The sequence below is a fragment of the Pyrus communis genome, chromosome 13 (assembly GCF_041283825.1).
Source record: "Pyrus communis isolate YQ-2024b chromosome 13, ASM4128382v1, whole genome shotgun sequence".
NCBI classification, from domain to species: domain Eukaryota; kingdom Viridiplantae; phylum Streptophyta; class Magnoliopsida; order Rosales; family Rosaceae; genus Pyrus; species Pyrus communis.
The window spans coordinates 17,461,661-17,478,079 of record NC_142577.1 but is presented as its reverse complement, the minus strand read 5'-3'; the positions used below and the strand labels follow the sequence as shown (position 1 = coordinate 17,478,079).

General features: G+C 34.3%; 2 protein-coding genes across 4 annotated transcripts; both read right to left on the bottom strand.

Annotated features, from left to right (window-relative positions):
- Positions 1–316: 316 nt before the first annotated feature.
- Positions 317–2,144, bottom strand: LOC137736682 (small ribosomal subunit protein uS19x). The gene is made up of 4 exons (XM_068475913.2): positions 1,988–2,144; positions 1,699–1,847; positions 1,540–1,597; positions 317–767 (listed from the first exon to the last, which is right to left on the bottom strand). Exons 1-4 carry the CDS (start codon positions 1,988–1,990, stop codon positions 519–521), a joined length of 459 nt encoding a protein of 152 aa, XP_068332014.1. The 5' UTR covers positions 1,991–2,144; the 3' UTR covers positions 317–518.
- A 1,830-nt stretch (positions 2,145–3,974) lies between these two features.
- On the bottom strand, positions 3,975–11,874 carry LOC137738068 (calmodulin calcium-dependent NAD kinase). Of its 3 annotated transcripts, none has more exons than XM_068477671.2 (8): positions 11,739–11,874; positions 11,415–11,621; positions 10,181–10,404; positions 10,012–10,073; positions 6,157–6,381; positions 5,779–5,908; positions 4,781–5,269; positions 3,975–4,353 (listed from the first exon to the last, which is right to left on the bottom strand). In XM_068477671.2, the coding sequence occupies exons 1-8, from the start codon at positions 11,749–11,751 to the stop codon at positions 4,102–4,104; spliced, it is 1,602 nt and encodes a 533-aa protein (XP_068333772.2). In that variant the 5' UTR covers positions 11,752–11,874; the 3' UTR covers positions 3,975–4,101. The 3 variants fall into 3 exon arrangements, with proteins under 3 accessions (XP_068333772.2, XP_088539478.1, XP_088539479.1); XM_088683352.1 differs by having other exon boundaries at positions 11,415–11,618; positions 11,739–11,870; XM_088683353.1 differs by having other exon boundaries at positions 11,415–11,591; positions 11,739–11,868.
- Positions 11,875–16,419: the final 4,545 nt, after the last annotated feature.

Sequence of the window (16,419 nt, the reverse complement as noted above, 5' to 3'; positions counted from 1 at the left end):
ATTTTCTAACCGAGTTACAAGCAGGTTTCACCTCATGTTCTTACTCTCCAGCATCTAAACTGATCCTTCGTATATTTCTTTTCGTTAGCCTTTAAAACAATAATGTAAGAGTCAACCCTTTACGGGTTTTGGGTAAAGATAGGGTCAATCGTCAGTCAAAACAAACTCTTTCAGGAAGAGAAAAACATACCCAAACCCCGCAAAGGGTAGACTTTCTTGGGGACACAGGAATATTGAAAATGGACCACCTAAACAAATTCTTTCTGGAAGAGAAAGCATAGAAAAATGACATGGTTGCAACTCAAGAGAACAAGCATTAATTCAACTACACTTAAATCTATTAATCTCAGTCTGAGCATCCAAAGCACCACAACTGTAAATATAAATTCCATCTAAAGAGTAATCAAGGTAGGGTCAAAATATAACAAAACCAAATAGCAGCAATGAGCAAAAATGTGATCGTTATCAAAGTCTTACAGAAATAACACGATCAGGCATCCAGGCTGCTGGAAACTATCTCACTTAAGAGGAATGAACCTTGAAGAGTGGGTGGCACCAATACCAGGTCTACCGTGCTTCACAGGCTTGTATGAGATTGAGAACTCAGCAAGGTAGTGGCTGATCATCTCAGGCTTGATTTCAACCTGATTGAAGGTCTTACCATTGTACACTCCAATAATGCTTCCAATCATTTCTGGAACTATAATCATGTTACGCAGGTGAGTACGGACTGGCTCTGGCTTCTCACCAGGTGGTGCCTCCCTTTTCTGTTGCAAGCACAGAAAAAATCATTAGGTCCAAATTTTCCCCATCCATGATAGCATTTGACAATCGACAACAGAACTCAAAGACGGAAAGAGATACATGCTTGATCCTGACACTAAAACAATATGTTGCAACATTCAAACAAGTTCACAAAAACTTATAGAGTTCGACTCCATAAAAATACAGCTCAAACTAAACCCAGCAACAGGACAACAATGGGTTTTTAAACAGCAGGGACTCAGGAATCACAACTTATGTTGGGGCCTGCCGCGGTCTCTTTCCCGTATCTATTATGCCTTCTAAGGCACGTAGAGACTTCTACATTCCAACATTATTTTGATAATCCAACTTATTTCTGTGAGTGAAATAAAACAGAACAGGGGAGACAATCCACAAAATTCCCATGTGTTATTATACAATAAAACAAAGTATGCACTTTAAAAATAAATAAACAAAAGGAATATCAGGTCCCCATTTTCCAGAACACAAATCACATACTCGAGGTTAATCAAATTCCGACATAAACTAGATGCATACTGTCCATAGAACACAAGCTTGACCAAGGGAGAACAAGCACAAGATCAACATTGGCATCATCTACTATGCATCGAAAAGTTTAAGTGATAATTTGCCAACTCAAATCACAACGCTCTGAAACCCAATAATAAAAAAACACAACTCGATCTGTAAAGCATCGCCAACCACATCTAAACAAAATCCAAATCTAAACAGAAAATCTGTAACAATTTCAGCCGATGGATTCCGAAAGATTACCGCTTTGCGGAGCTTCTTGATCAAAGCCATAGGCTTGCGCTTCAGACCTCTCTGAAACCTACCAACCACAACAAATCCATAAAATCCAATTCAAACCCAATTTGACAAATCCACCAAAAAACCAAACCAAGAAATCGTATCGATCCATTTGTGTATTACCTTCTGCGAGCTCTGGCAGGGAAGAGCTTGACGAGCTCATCAGTGGACATGTCGAGAAGGGCATCCAAATCGACGCCCCTGAAGCTGAACTTCTTGAATGTTCTCTTCTTCGGAACTCCAGCCGCCGCAACATCGGTCTCAACGTCAGCCTGAAAAAAAAAATACCAGAGAAGGTAGAGAGAGAGAGAGAAAGAGAGAGACAGAGAGAGTTAGGGGAGAAAAATTAACAGCGAAATGATGCGATTCAGAGAGAGAGAGAGAGAGAGAGAGTGGGGATTCGGAGATCTACCATGGTGGTGGAGCTTTCGGAATCGGAAACGCGAGGTGGGAGGGAAGCTTGGAGGACTTCGGATCTGTGCTTGCCGCTAGGGTTTTCGGGAAGCAGGAGGTTTTTCTTTCAAGCTGAATTTATATAAATAGCTATTTGGGGTGGTGGAGGCTCTGGTTTTGTGTCTAGCCCTAGACTGAGGTTGGAATTGGGCCTACTGATTGGGCTTCGAATTAAAACGCTAGCAACTGTTGCACTCGGACTTTACTATGATTTTACTAGGGTTTTTTTGTATTTGTTTTTGTTTTTGTGTTCATGGTGCACAAATCAACTAAAATAGAATTAATCGGTTTTAGTTAAAGAAAATTAATGAAAAGAGCTTAAAAATTTTTAGTTTTAACAATAATAAGAAAATAAATAGTAAATTGAATAGTACCATGATTAATTTTTTAATGTAAAATTGTGATTTTTTGTTAAAATGAATAATACTTGAAGTTTTTCGTTAAAATTCTCTTTTATTTATAGGAAATTTCCTACGTGAAGAAGCCTCCTAAGAATTCTTCATGAACCAACAAGACAGCAATGGTCCATTAACGGTTCGACTTTTTCAATCCATCTCATGACAAAAGAAAAAACAGATTTCGCAACAACATTAACATCACCACTAAAATGACATGTGTCTAGAGAGTTTTGAGACTACTTATATAGTATAATTTGTGAGGTTTTCAAGGACGAAATTTTTTGAAGTGCTTTGTACTTTTGTATTGCTCTTTTTGTAAACAACGCTCTTGTAAACACCTCTCATTTGTAATTTTTGTATATCAATAAAACTCAAGTGGTCATATCCAAGCAACCCTCCAAGTTTAAGCCAGCTCTCTTATTTCTTCTTTGTGTGTTTCTTTAAGTAGTCTCCAATTTAATATGTGTATTTATAGGGAACTATTGGTACTTCAAAAATAAATAAAATCTGATTGTGCACTCCTTATAAGGTTTTTTTTTTTTCTTTCTAAATTTAAAAAGTTTGGAGTGCATAATTAAGTTTTTGAAGTGCCAACAACAATTTCCTATTTATTTTGCATTAATACTATGGCTTGTAGTTAATTTTGCACTCCATTTGCAACATGTAATATATGGTATGATATGATATGTATCATGTAATATATTTTTTCGGGTACTTTTGTATGCAAGATGAAAATCTTCTCTCTTCCTGTGTGCTTATATCTCATGTGATCAAGCAGTTTCTGTTATATGCATAGAATAGTTTAGAAACTGACACTAATCTTTTGGGATACTTTTGCAGCTACTTGAAGTCAAGAGAAATTGGACGAGGGCTTCTAGTCAGCAGAAAGATGACGAGTTTCTTGACCTGGTATGCTAATGTTGTCGAGCTTATGGGTTACTGTGCAGAGCATGGTCAAAGGCTTCTGATCTACGAGTATTGCAGTAATGGTTCACTGCATGATGCTCTGCACATAGATGATGAACTCAAGAAGAAACTCCCGTGGAATCCTCGTTTGGAAATTCGAATGGCACTTGGAGCTGCAGGAGCCTTAGAGTGAGTACAATTTCCAAACACACTCATTGCACTTTGTTAATTTTCCTTGATCAAATGTTAATCGGAGATACAGTTGAACTCCTTTTTTGTTTTGTGTGAAAGCTTGGAGAGAGAGCTGAGAGAGGAGGTACAATTAGAGAGAGGAAGAGAGAAGGCTAACAGATAGAAAAGTGTGGTTGAACATTTTTATCCCTACATTTAATTGAGATTTAATAGAAATTTTGTTTTTGTGTTAAAATTGCTAATAATCTTCACCAAAAGGGTTTAAATCCTTTTTTTTTTTTTTACTACATAGACTATCTTCCAAATATCATATCACCACGGGCCATTAATCCGATTTGGCAATTAAATAAATGAAAGAAGTTTCTTCTGTACATTCATGAGGTCTGTGTTTATAACTTCGGTTGGTAATTTCTGATTTTTTTTGGTGCTATTAATTAGAAGCAATTAATATTGGACGAGAGAATTATCATGATATTGATGGCAATTAATGAATTATATATTCATTTTTGCATGTACAGAATTTTCAATAAACACGAAATTAACACAAGAATTAAGTTGATGATTCAACACTGTTAACCTAATTGGTAGCAGTGTATGAAATTTCAATTTTTTGAATGGTACCCTTCAGCTTCAGCCGAAGGCTTGGCCTTGAAGGGCACAAGACAATGTCTCTCCAGAAGGAACCAGGCTCGAGGATAAGGCTTGGGTTCTGCATATAAAGCTCGTATATGGATTCTGCCTCAGAGTTTAAACTGCTTAAGTTTGTCAAGCAATTTATCTCTTCCGGATCGACTAGCAAATTGTTGTCTCCATCCTTCCATCCTATCAGCTGCATTTTTACACACAAATCCAAGTATATAAATTTCATGCTATGCATATGTCTGAGCAAAAATTTATCAACTATTATATGAACTTTTGTGTTTATCATTCAAGTAGTAGATCACATCAGCTAAAAATGGCCGATTGGACGATACTTTTAGAAAGGTTAAAAGTGTTTTTGACAGTGCTTGAAAAAAAAAGGTTAAAAGTATTTCTTAGTTAAAAGTACTTCTACATCCTTATGATAAAAGCATTTTTTGTGAGCATAAATGCTTCCTACAAAAGTACTCCCAAATGAACTCGTCGATGTGGTGATTGATAACAATAATAACCAAAAGTTAATTGACACATGCATGTGCATCATCGTAAAATGTGATCTAAAATTGTGGTCTTTGTAACATTGGAGTAGTTAGTATAGTTGGAGAGTCCAAAATTACCATTGGAGGGCCAGCCATAGCATTGGTGCAGTAGAGCCTGGCATTATCAACAAGCTGGCAGTATCTATAAAATGCCCTAGCAAATCTCTTGTGGGATTTCAACTGCGAATTCACCCTCACTGCCCTCCCAACCATGATTGCCCTTCTGATGCCTCTAACAACAGCTAAATAAGCATCACAAACCACTCCAACCAACTCTATTCTGTAGGGTTTTCTCCTGGGTTCCTCGCCATTATCTATCTTCTGCTGATCCTGATGATCCTCTCCATCGTCCACTCGTTCCCAATAGTTTTCAGTAATGGTGCCGTCTTCCTCCACCTTGTAACCGACCCCCATTCTGTAGCGGCATTTGTGGACATCCCGGGCCATGGTTATTGTCTGCTCAACAAAGGGCATCCATGATAGAGTGCCGTCCATGATCACATCCCTTCCTTCATTAAGTGCAGTCACTAGAAGCGATGATGCAGCATCAGTAGATGATTGGTGCACCTGCAATGATCAATCAGTCAGTTGATTCAACTAGATAACTTCTATGATGGAATTAACCCATTTGAAAATGCTACAAAAACACGTTCTTAGATCAGTTTAGCTCATCACAGAATGTGGCAGACATGTACATAATACATCAATTATCATGATCAACTGTAATGACATCAGTTACGACGTTTGTGAAACTATGTAAGGGTATAATGCAAAATGTGTGCATATATATAACACAATGTAGAAATTCTTTGCGTAGGGACTACGTGACGCCTTGAAGAAACCTCAGTTTTACAGTTTGCTCAAAATTTTCAATTTTTATCCCCTTGAATGACGTGGTTGATTGTTAGGGTATAGAATGGTCTTTCAGAGCTTCGATCTTAAGGTTTTAAGTATTAATTTCGAGCACTTACAACCTAAGATCTAGCTATGCAATTAATCGGAGATTAGAAATCTAAAGTCATTGTCTCCCAGGTTATGTTGTGATAAACAAAATTAATTAAATGCGAGAGATTTACTAGCTCAGCAGTTTGGAGCATGTCACTGTGGTGACCTCTAGAGCTAAGGGCTCTGTAAAGGACGTCTGTCTCTTTGAAAGCATCTGCCTCTACTACCACAGCATCTGCTGCTGCTCCAGACCAGAATGACCTGCCAAACATGGACATGCACACTTAGCACACTCCATTAATCACTAAATGATCCTCATTGCCACGTTTAGTCTCTAAGATTGGTTTGACTTGGATAACTTATTAGGTTTAACAAATGTGGAATGAAGAAATAGATGTCAATTTACATAGTTTGTCCAAGTCGAAGGTACTAGATGCATTTAGTCGTGAAGAAAACTTGTTCCGCCCAATCTTAGACATGAAACAAGGCGCAAGCTTTAAGAAAATTACTCTTTGAGAATATCTTTGAGGACAGTGCTTTTGCCACCCCCCATTCCACCACCCATAAGAAGAAGCACGGGACTCCTCTCATTATGGGCCACCGGCTTCATCACGTCCGTACATTGTGATTCTCCCTTTATTGAAGTGCTTCCGATGGCTTTCATTTCATCTACCAGCGTAGAGAACACCCTTGTCATCTTTAGCTCCTTCTTGATCCTCTCAAATCTCTCCTTCCTATATGTTAAACAAAATAAGCAAATTCTCACCAAATTAGATAAAATAATTAGCAATTCAAAATTCATCCAATACATAAATAGTCTCATTAGTTTCAAATTCTCCTCACAGAATGATTTTTTTTTTTTTCTTGTTCCAATGTTAACACATGGTGAAATTTGAACCATTAGATCTTGGTCAAGTATACAAGGAACAAGATTTAACGGTGAAAAGTCTCATAGTATCTCATCTATGCCACACATAGGCGGTCCAAAGGCAAGGCGAACAAGGCATGCGCCTTGGACGTCACTTTAAATGAGGCTTCATATTTTCTTCATACTCTTGTTATACATGGATCTTGAGTCTCTAAATTTACATATCTCGCATTTACCTGCATTTCATTGAATCTTGACCATTCTATTAATACAACGACATCTTAAGACATGACCTGTCAAATTTTAAAGTTTAGAGAACTAGATTTTAATCCTTAAATAAGATGAAGTTTAGAAAAAATGTCTTATACAAGATTAAAAATTGTTTTTAATCCCTAAATTGTATTTAATGCTAGCATATGCATTTAATGTCTTCTTCTTCTTTTTTTTTTTTTTCTTTTTTTAAAATAATTTTATGGTGTCCAGAATTACTTTTTATATAAAATATTGTAAAATTTAATATCATTTGAAATTCAAATCGATTAGCTTTACTTGTTGCCATTTTTATCACCAATTTATGGTAAGTATCTTATATAATAAAGAAAATATTTTAGTAGACTTTTCGGTACACTAATATTTTTGCATATTTTCTTATGTGTCACTAATTCATTACAAAATATTTAGGTATAGACATTTCGGTAAACTAGTTTAGGTATGGACATTTCGATACATTAGTTTGGTATAATATATAGGTACGGACATTTTGGTATGCTAGTATAATATGTTTAGATATGGATTTTTTTGGTACACTTATGTTTTTGCATATTTTCTTATGTGCCACCAATTCATTATCATATATTCAGGCATAGACATTTCAATACACTAGTTCAGAAAAATAAATTATGATACGGACGTTTAGGTGCACTAATTAGAGGAAGTTAAACGAAATTAAAGAATTAAAATGTGTACAATAATAAATTTAAAATTTAATGTGGAGATTAATAAGATAACCATAAAATATTAAAACAAAGTTATAATATGAATTTGAATTAGCACTAAAATGAATATGTAATCTAACACCAAATTTTTATTACGTTTTAATCTTTTTCAAGAATTAAAGCTCAGAAACCCTTTTAAAGTTTCACATATCCAGTTGATTAACTCCAAATTTATTGTGAAGTGTAAAGAAAAATGAAGCAATAAAGAATAAATATATCAGCTAACAACACCCACAACCCTAGCAGACACCTACGGCCCACCCCCCCCCAACCATAGTAAGCAATGTAATTAGGGACGCAAATCAACGAGTCCTTGGTCATCTTTGTTCAGTTTTTCAGCATACTCTCTGGACTTCTCAGCCCCAATTGCTTGGTATCAACCAGAAAGTCAATCTGTGATGTTTTACTCAAGTCCTTTGAACACTTGGTCACATTGAGAATTTCATCCACAACTTGAAACAGCAACTCTCAATGTTTCCTGCTTTGGTTTTAAATCTAACTGGAGCATATTGGACTCGAAATTGAAATAGTGGGGTTGCCATCAATGGGGTGTGTGTGATGGGTGGATAATAGGTGTTTTTAATCGTCTTTTTTTTTTTTTTTTTTTTTTTTTTTAAATTATGAGTGATCAGTTGGAATTATTCAAGTGGATACGGGGTTGCCATCAATGGGGTGTGATGGGTGGATGATAGGTGTCTTTAATTTTTTTTTCTTTTTTTCTTTTTTTTTTAAATTATGAGCGATAAGTTAGAATTATTCAAGTGGATACGGGTTGCCATCAATGGGGTGTGATGGGTGGATGATAGGTGTCTTTAATTTTTTTTTTTTTTAATTTTTATTTAATTTTTATTTTTTTAAATTATGAGCGATTAGTTAGAATTATTCAAGTGGATACGGGGTTGCCATCAATGGTGTGTGATGGGTGGATGAGAGTAGCTCCAGCATATCAAAAGCGCTCTAGGGTAATTTTCTATTGAATCTCTTTCAGTGAACGGTAATTGTCTTTAATGAACAGTAATTGTCTTTTACATTTCCAACCCTAACTAATAGCTAGTTGTTTTTAATCATTTGTTTTTATTTTTTATTTTTTACATTATGAGTGATAAACATTTCCAACCCTAACTAATAGCTAGTTGTTTTTAATCATTTGTTTTTATTTTTTATTTTTTACATTATGAGCGATAAGTTGGAATTATTCAACTGGATACATGTCAAATTTTAAATTTGATGTATGACAGTAGGTTAATAAAATGATCAAGATTTAATGAAATACGGGTAAATGCGGGATGTGTAGATGTAAAGACTCGATATTCATCATATATTTTAAATTTTTCATCATTCATTGTTCAAATAAGGAAAAATAAACTCTTACTATCATAACTCTAATATGATGCATCCCAAATTCAGATTTTTTGGAAAAAAAATAAATCATAATAAGGTATTAAATTTGCAATGCCTCATCTCATTTTCGCCATAGGCGTCATTTTGCATTAACACGACTCTGGTGCTACGTAAGCAGTTTTGACAAATTTATTAACAAGTTTTGACAGTAAAATTAGATAAAGTGAGACATAAGTGGACTACGATTTGAGTTTCATAAAATTAAATGTAACTAAGTCCTTTTTCATACTAAATTCGTATATGTTGTGACATTTTGGCAAATAGTGAAAGTTTGTTTTTTAACACCACGTGCACGTATCAACTTGTAGGGTTGCCATATCTTTTGTCAATAACAGATAAGGAATCTTGTGAGGCTTTCATTGTTCTAAAAATCTCCACCTAAGTTCTGATTAGGCACTAAACGGTTGACCATCGCCTCAATTAATTCCTAAACTTTTAAAAAATAAGAAAGGGCGCATAGGCAGGTCTAGGCGCCCGCCTAGACCCGCATAGATTACAACTCTTACTTAGACAAAAAATAGATAACTTCCATTTTTCATTTTATTTTTTCAATAAATTTTAGGATACTTGTTGGGTACTTGGATGAACAATCATTATATGTTTGTTTCTCATGTTTTCAATATGTTACAGTACTTTACAATTGATATGTCATTCTATTTTGCAATTTATGTATTCCAATACAGTTATATATTTTTGAAGTATAAGTAGACATTTATTTATATATCAGTTAATAAATTTAGTTATAGTTAAAAAAAAAAAAAAAAAAACACTATCTAGGCCCTCGATCGCCTAGGCGCTAAGTACCTGCCTGCTACTTGACTAACGGCTAGAGTTTTTTAAAACCTTGGAGCTGCCAGGGGTTGCCATATCATTCGTCATGAACAATACAATTATGATAAACAAGTAAAGTTGTGCATTATACAAAATAATGTCCTTCACTTTTTTCGGAAAAAAAAATATATATATATATATATATATATCTGTCCTATTTCAGGAGAGTTGGTAGAAAAATTATGAGTGGGAAGTAAATGTGTCTAAGTTAAACTAATACGCAAAATTATTCTTGATTATTAGGTAATTAACTAAATGGGAGAATTAACCTGGTAGCTGCCAATACCATGTCTTTGAGCTTCGTTTTCTTCTTGGTCTCTACATTCAAAACCTGCAAGATAAAATGACAGATGAATAAAATATTATATTGCCATTTAAATTCTAGCTGGACTTTTGTATTGAATAATATGTTTTAAATTTTCTGGGTAATATATATACCTGACTAATCATTATAGTAGCTTGGCTCCAATGAAATGCAAAATAGCTAAGGATGCATCTATCAAATTCATCAATCAAATTTATGTAGAGAGAATCTGGATCTGCTTCTGAAGCGAAATATTCGTAGATGTTATCTTCACACCCTTTCGTTTTTCTCAAGTAGTCATAGGCTAACTTGCACAGCTGGGGGCACTTATTTGCATCTAAAATTCCCAGTTGCCTAGCTGCACATATAAACAAGCAAAAATTAAGCACTTTAAAATAAATAAAATTTACTACTTTAGCAAGAAAAAGTTAGCAACAAGACTCAACGTTAAAAATTAATTTTCATTCAGTAATATAAAAAACTTGTAGAAGTTGAAAACATAGAAAAATACAAACTAAAATGTAAAATGTTATATTAACTTGGTTTCAAGAGGGGTCAACTTCAGTGACCCCCTTATTTTCATGAACTAACAGAAATGCTAACTAAAATGTTCAATTAATCTCTCTTCCCATGCAGAACATGCGTAACCCCTTTTTTTTTTTTTTTTTTTTTTTTTTTTGTTTTCAATAATACTCTGTTCTCATACTATTAAAAAAAAATTAACTTAGTGGCATACAGACTGACCAAGTTGCCCTTATTTTCCGATTTTACTTCTTGTTGGTTTGAGCCTCCAAAGTTAGCCATGATGCTTTGAAGATCGTGTTCCTTCGTAACTTCCAATAAAATCTATTGTTTTTCCCAAAAAAAAAAATTAATAGTTTTTGAATAGTAATTAGGTTTACGACTTTTCAAAAACAAGTTAACTTTCTAACTAAAGTTAGGATAATTTTAGTACGATCAAATTTTTTCAATTAAATTTGCAAAGAAATAGTGTCATCAATAAAAAATAAGCACATAATTCAATCATTAACATTTACAATTTCACGTTATTTGATTTACAAAATTTAATTTTCCTAGTATTATTTGAGTTTAATTAGCTACCAACTAATACATGTTATAAATACCAACTAGTATTCCAACTTACTTCTCGACCGAGATCCCAAGTTCATATTCTTCTTACCAAGTTAGAAAAGTAATACAAGCATATATTTTTCTTTTTCTGGAAAAGAAATATTAACATATGTTCATGATAGTTTTGAACATATTTCATTGACTAAAGTTAAAGAAAAGGGTTAGTTTTGGAATAAAATGTAAGAATGTGTAAGAAGTTTAACCCAAGGTTTTTCCTGTATCATTCTAGAAATTTACCGACATAATGGGAGAATCTTTCGATATTTCCAACGCGGCCGGATTCCGTCCTCTCTATCCGTGGAAAGATATTGTTTGGAGCTCTCAACGCCTTAGACGACTTTTTCCGACGATAACTGCTCGTGGCAGCAGCAGCAGCAGCCAGAAGCCCAACAAAGGACGCAGCCAAGATGTGTACTGTGAGGTTGATTTTTCCATTTCCACCTTTTAAAACATATATATATATATATATATATATATATATATATATCAATTACAGAGTTTGATATGAGAGAGAGAGAGAGAGAGAGAGAGAGAGAGAGAGAGACGTTGGCTTTGGCTTACCATGGTGCTGCATCCTGCTGGAACTCAGAGGCAGAGCAGGAGTGATATGTTTAAGCTTTGAAGAGATTGAGACGCCTCTAGTTCTATTTCTAACGAGGAGGTCATGTCTTTACAAAAAAATAGGAGATTCTCACTGCATGATACGATATGTTATTTTATTCGATTACAAGATAATTTTGATTTCTGTAGATGTTTGTTTGACTTTGACTACTCGTATTTATTTAGGATAACTCTACTTTACTAATTACAACCCATCAACTTTTGCTAAAATTGAATTTTACTACATTTTTTTTTGTCTAACTTTTATATTTGAAATTTGATTTTTCTGCAACTTTGATACTTCCGTTAACTTAAATTTTAATTTTTTTTATTAACTGATGACGTGACAAGACCTTGGCCTACTAATTCTTACTTTACTACTATCAAGTATCGTGAATTTGCATTTTACAATCCTTAGATTTTTTTATTTCATTTTCATACTTAAAGTTATGTTTTACTATCAAATGCATATTTACGTTAACCTAAACTTGATGAACTCCGTTAAAGCGTAATATAATACTTTACTGGAAGATAATTGTGACAGTGCGTATAAGTATAGGGATGGTTCTAGAATTCCATCGAGACAATAAAAACAAGAGTTATGATGAGTAGTTGATGGGTGCGTCATGCATTTTGCGGATCAGTCCAATCAAATCAGTGAGTCAGCTGAATTATGTATTATAGCCGAAAGGACAAATGAATTTCATATGCCAATTTAAGTAATATCAAAGTTATTAAAAAAAAGTAAAATGATACAATACTTTATTTCAAGTAGGGAATTGTCAATGTCAATTATCGCTTTCTAATAAGAAAAATGTTTAGATAACCAAATAAAAAAGATATTTTGCACAATATGTTAAAGCATGTTGGACGACCGCCAGACTGCCAGCATCACTTTGATTATGATTTGTTGGCAATGCCGAAATAAGTACTGGAAAAAATTATGACATGTGACGGAGGGACATCAGCAGATCCGAAACCGATACGAATATGCATGGATTAGAGTTTTAATGAAACATTTTTGATATTGTTCATTTTTAATATTAAGAATATTTTTAATTTAAAAAATTACTCTTGATACTATTCATTTACATATTTATTTTGTTATTTTTACTAAAAATTAAAGTTTTTATGAACTTTTCGTTAGTTTTCATTTTAATATAGGATTCAAAGATTATCCAGCATCCACCATACAACTTTTCTTAGAGCGCGTTTACTTAAGGGTAATGGAAATAAAAAAACGGAATTAAATTCCGATTACGGATTACACCAGTGTTTATTAATATGAGGGATAAAAAATCGTGTGGAACCCAGATGAATTCTGGAATCACACTCCGGAATTTCTTGGAGTCGGATTCTCTAGTAACAGGTGGTAATTGAATTCCTTGAATTGGTGTCCTCCAAGAATAAGACTTTTGTTTCTAAATTGCCCTCTCAATTAGTCTTCTGCAAATTCACCCAAATTGGGAGGTGGCAGGGGAGGTGGGAGGACATGTGAATATGGGAGGCAGTTGAAGGATATGTTAATATGTGAATCGAGACTTCTGCTCCTGCTCCCTCAGTATTATGAAGGGCCGCCTGTACTCGTCGAATGCCAGCGCCATCGTTGCACCAACACCCTCTTCGCAAATCCAAATCGAACCGCGATGCTTGTTGATTCACTTGTTCCCCTCACTCTCACTTCTCTTCTTCCTTCTTCGGACTAGGTCTAGGCCCTTCTCTGTTTAAAGCATCTGCTTTTATGGGAGTGCTCTGGAAGTCGGTGAAGAAAAGATGGGGATTATAAGATGGGAGCGAGATAAAGTTTGTAAAGATAAATTTAATTTTATATGGATAAACTTAATTTTTAATAATTATAGCATAAAAATAATTTATTTTCAACAAGGACAATTTAGTAATCAAGCTAATTTTAATTCCAATTCCAGTGAACTAGTAAACGATATATATGGAACCAGTATCATTTGTATTCCGATTCCAGTTTAGTTTAGTAAACAACTTTAACAGGAATCTAATTCTGTTTCCTCCTCAATCCAATTTCTCCTCAATTCAATTCCCCTCATTCTGATAACGGATTAGTAAACGAGTCCTTAGAACTTTTCTCAGGTTTGGATTCCATCCGGATTCTAATTGTGGAGATTCTAAAGATCTGCACATTCTAGTCGTTCATCGTACATCATGCGGTCAGAAATTATTTTAAATTATTTTATTTAAAAATAAACACAAACAGTACTGAACGAAAACTGACCACACAATTTACTATAAACGGTTAAGATATGAAGATCCTTAAGATTCACAAAGAGAATCCGAAAAGGATCCTCATCCATATTTTTATATCATCATTAGGATAACCGATCACTTGCAACTTTTCTTAGATGACATATGTGATGTAGGTTAAGTTATATTCCGCTCCTTGCACCAAAGTTTATATCTATTTTCTCGTTACTTAAGAGTAGTTTAAAATAGCACTTTATCAAAAGAGTTGGTATCTAAAATACTTTAATTAGTATTTTTTTTTTTTTTTTTTTTTTTAGAAAATCAGCAGACATTTGATCATATTAACTATTAAGTTGATGAAAACTTGCTTTTAGTTAGATTTCCCCGTCCACTGAAACTACCTCCCATCCAGTCGAATGGGCTACCAATCTGTGTTATAAGATTAAACGTTGATATCAGCCTACCGTTAACCTTGACTAATAAAATAATAATAAGCATTTAAAGTGTTGGTCAATTATATATGAAGAAATTATATATTAATCCAATAATATATACTTCTTTTGTATATTAATGAATTAGTTCCTAGCTCCCGCGCACGTCTGTCTCCTCTTTATTTATATACATACACACCAGGGGCGGGCTTGATAACGAAGATCCATCCCAATTGTTGATGGTGGCGCACCCTTCCCCATGGAATTAAATATGCTCTTGAGTCATTTATTTAATGAAACGATTGCAGTTTATTATAATAATAAGAACTAATATAAAATATCAATAAGGACTTCGAATCAAAAAAGATAATTCAATTAACATTTAAGAGGTCTTTAATTCAAAGAAACATTAGTTCTTTTATCATGCGATTTTAAGTGAGGGAAGAAGTTTGAAGTGCAACGCAAGCGGTGGGTAGTCATCATGGTTATGATCTTTTCTTAACACACTGCATTTCGGTTTTAGATTCTCTTCTCTCTTGTTGTTGTAAATTGGTGTAAATATAACTTGTAATAAAAAAATTCGTGTAGGACAAAACATTATTAAATAACTTACAAGTTCCATTTGGTATTTCCATTATTTACCAACTTTCAGTTATAAAATCACACATAAAAAAATAAAAAGAAAAGTTGTAATTTATGCAATTATTTTTGTATACATATAGGAGTTGTTATTGCCACTTTGAAAATGTCATCTTACAATTTTTAAGGGTACGTTTGTTACACCAGATTATCTCGAACTAAATTAGCTTCGAGGACTAAGCTGGACTGGCTTAACTTGAACTAAGTAAGATAAAAATAGTGAAGTGTTTGGTGCATGCCACATAAGCCCTGACATATTGAAATTTTAATTTGTTAGTGAACATTTATTTTACCAAATTTCGATATCCACACATTTAGTTCCATATCCTCCTAACTTTCACTGCTTGATTAAAGACGTTAAGCTTAGAACTCTCTCTCCGACAAGATATTTTTATGTACTCGAAACGCAAGTTGGTACATTGTGTGTGAAATCCCACATCGCCTAGGGGAGTGATCCTTAAATGTATATTCTCATCTTTACCTAGCACGAGGCCTTTTGGGAGCTCACTGGCTTCGGGTTCCGTAGGAACTCCGAAGTTAAGCGAGAAGGGGGCTAGAGCAATCCCATGATGGGTGACCCACTGGGAAGTTGCTCGTGAGTTCCCAAAAACAAAACCGTGAGGGAATGGTAAGACCAAAGCGGACAATATCGTGCTACGGTGGTGGAGCGGGCCCGGGAAGTGATCCGTCCCGGGCCGGGATGTGACATTGTGTGTCATAATACAAGTGAACATATGACATTTTTTTAGTGTCCCTTTACTTGTATTATTAAACATTCTGAAAAATTTATCCTGTACAACATTCAAAAAAGATGTCGACAAATTTCTCGAACAATTTAAGGTAGTAATTAGGTTAGGTGCCTCCAGAAAATATAAAGTTGAATACTCTACATCATTGAACCTTTTTTTCTTTACTTTTCGACATTTCCATTGATCGATTCCGGCCAATTGGACAACCTCATGTGGAGTATTTGTTCGTGCTTAAAAGGCCATACGCTTACTCCCACATTTATATGTAGTTTGACATCTTACTACTTCCATTTGGAGTCAAGTTCTTGGAAAAACATATTAGTTGTCGCCAACCTCTTCTCCCTAAAATGTTATTTCATGCATAGAGTTTGTAAAAATTTGATCACTCTATTATAACGTATGACCTCATTTTAATCCACAGCATTCTAATTTTTACAAATGGTTGCGATACATCATCCAAGAAAATTTTATTATGGTGATCTCGTATATTCTATGGATCAATATTGTTGGGTTTAAATCTTGGTCATTGGATCTTTGATCAAGAATCTAACAATAAAAAACTGTATTAAATACCTCTAAGCCTGCAACGGGTTCCTACCCCCTCTACCT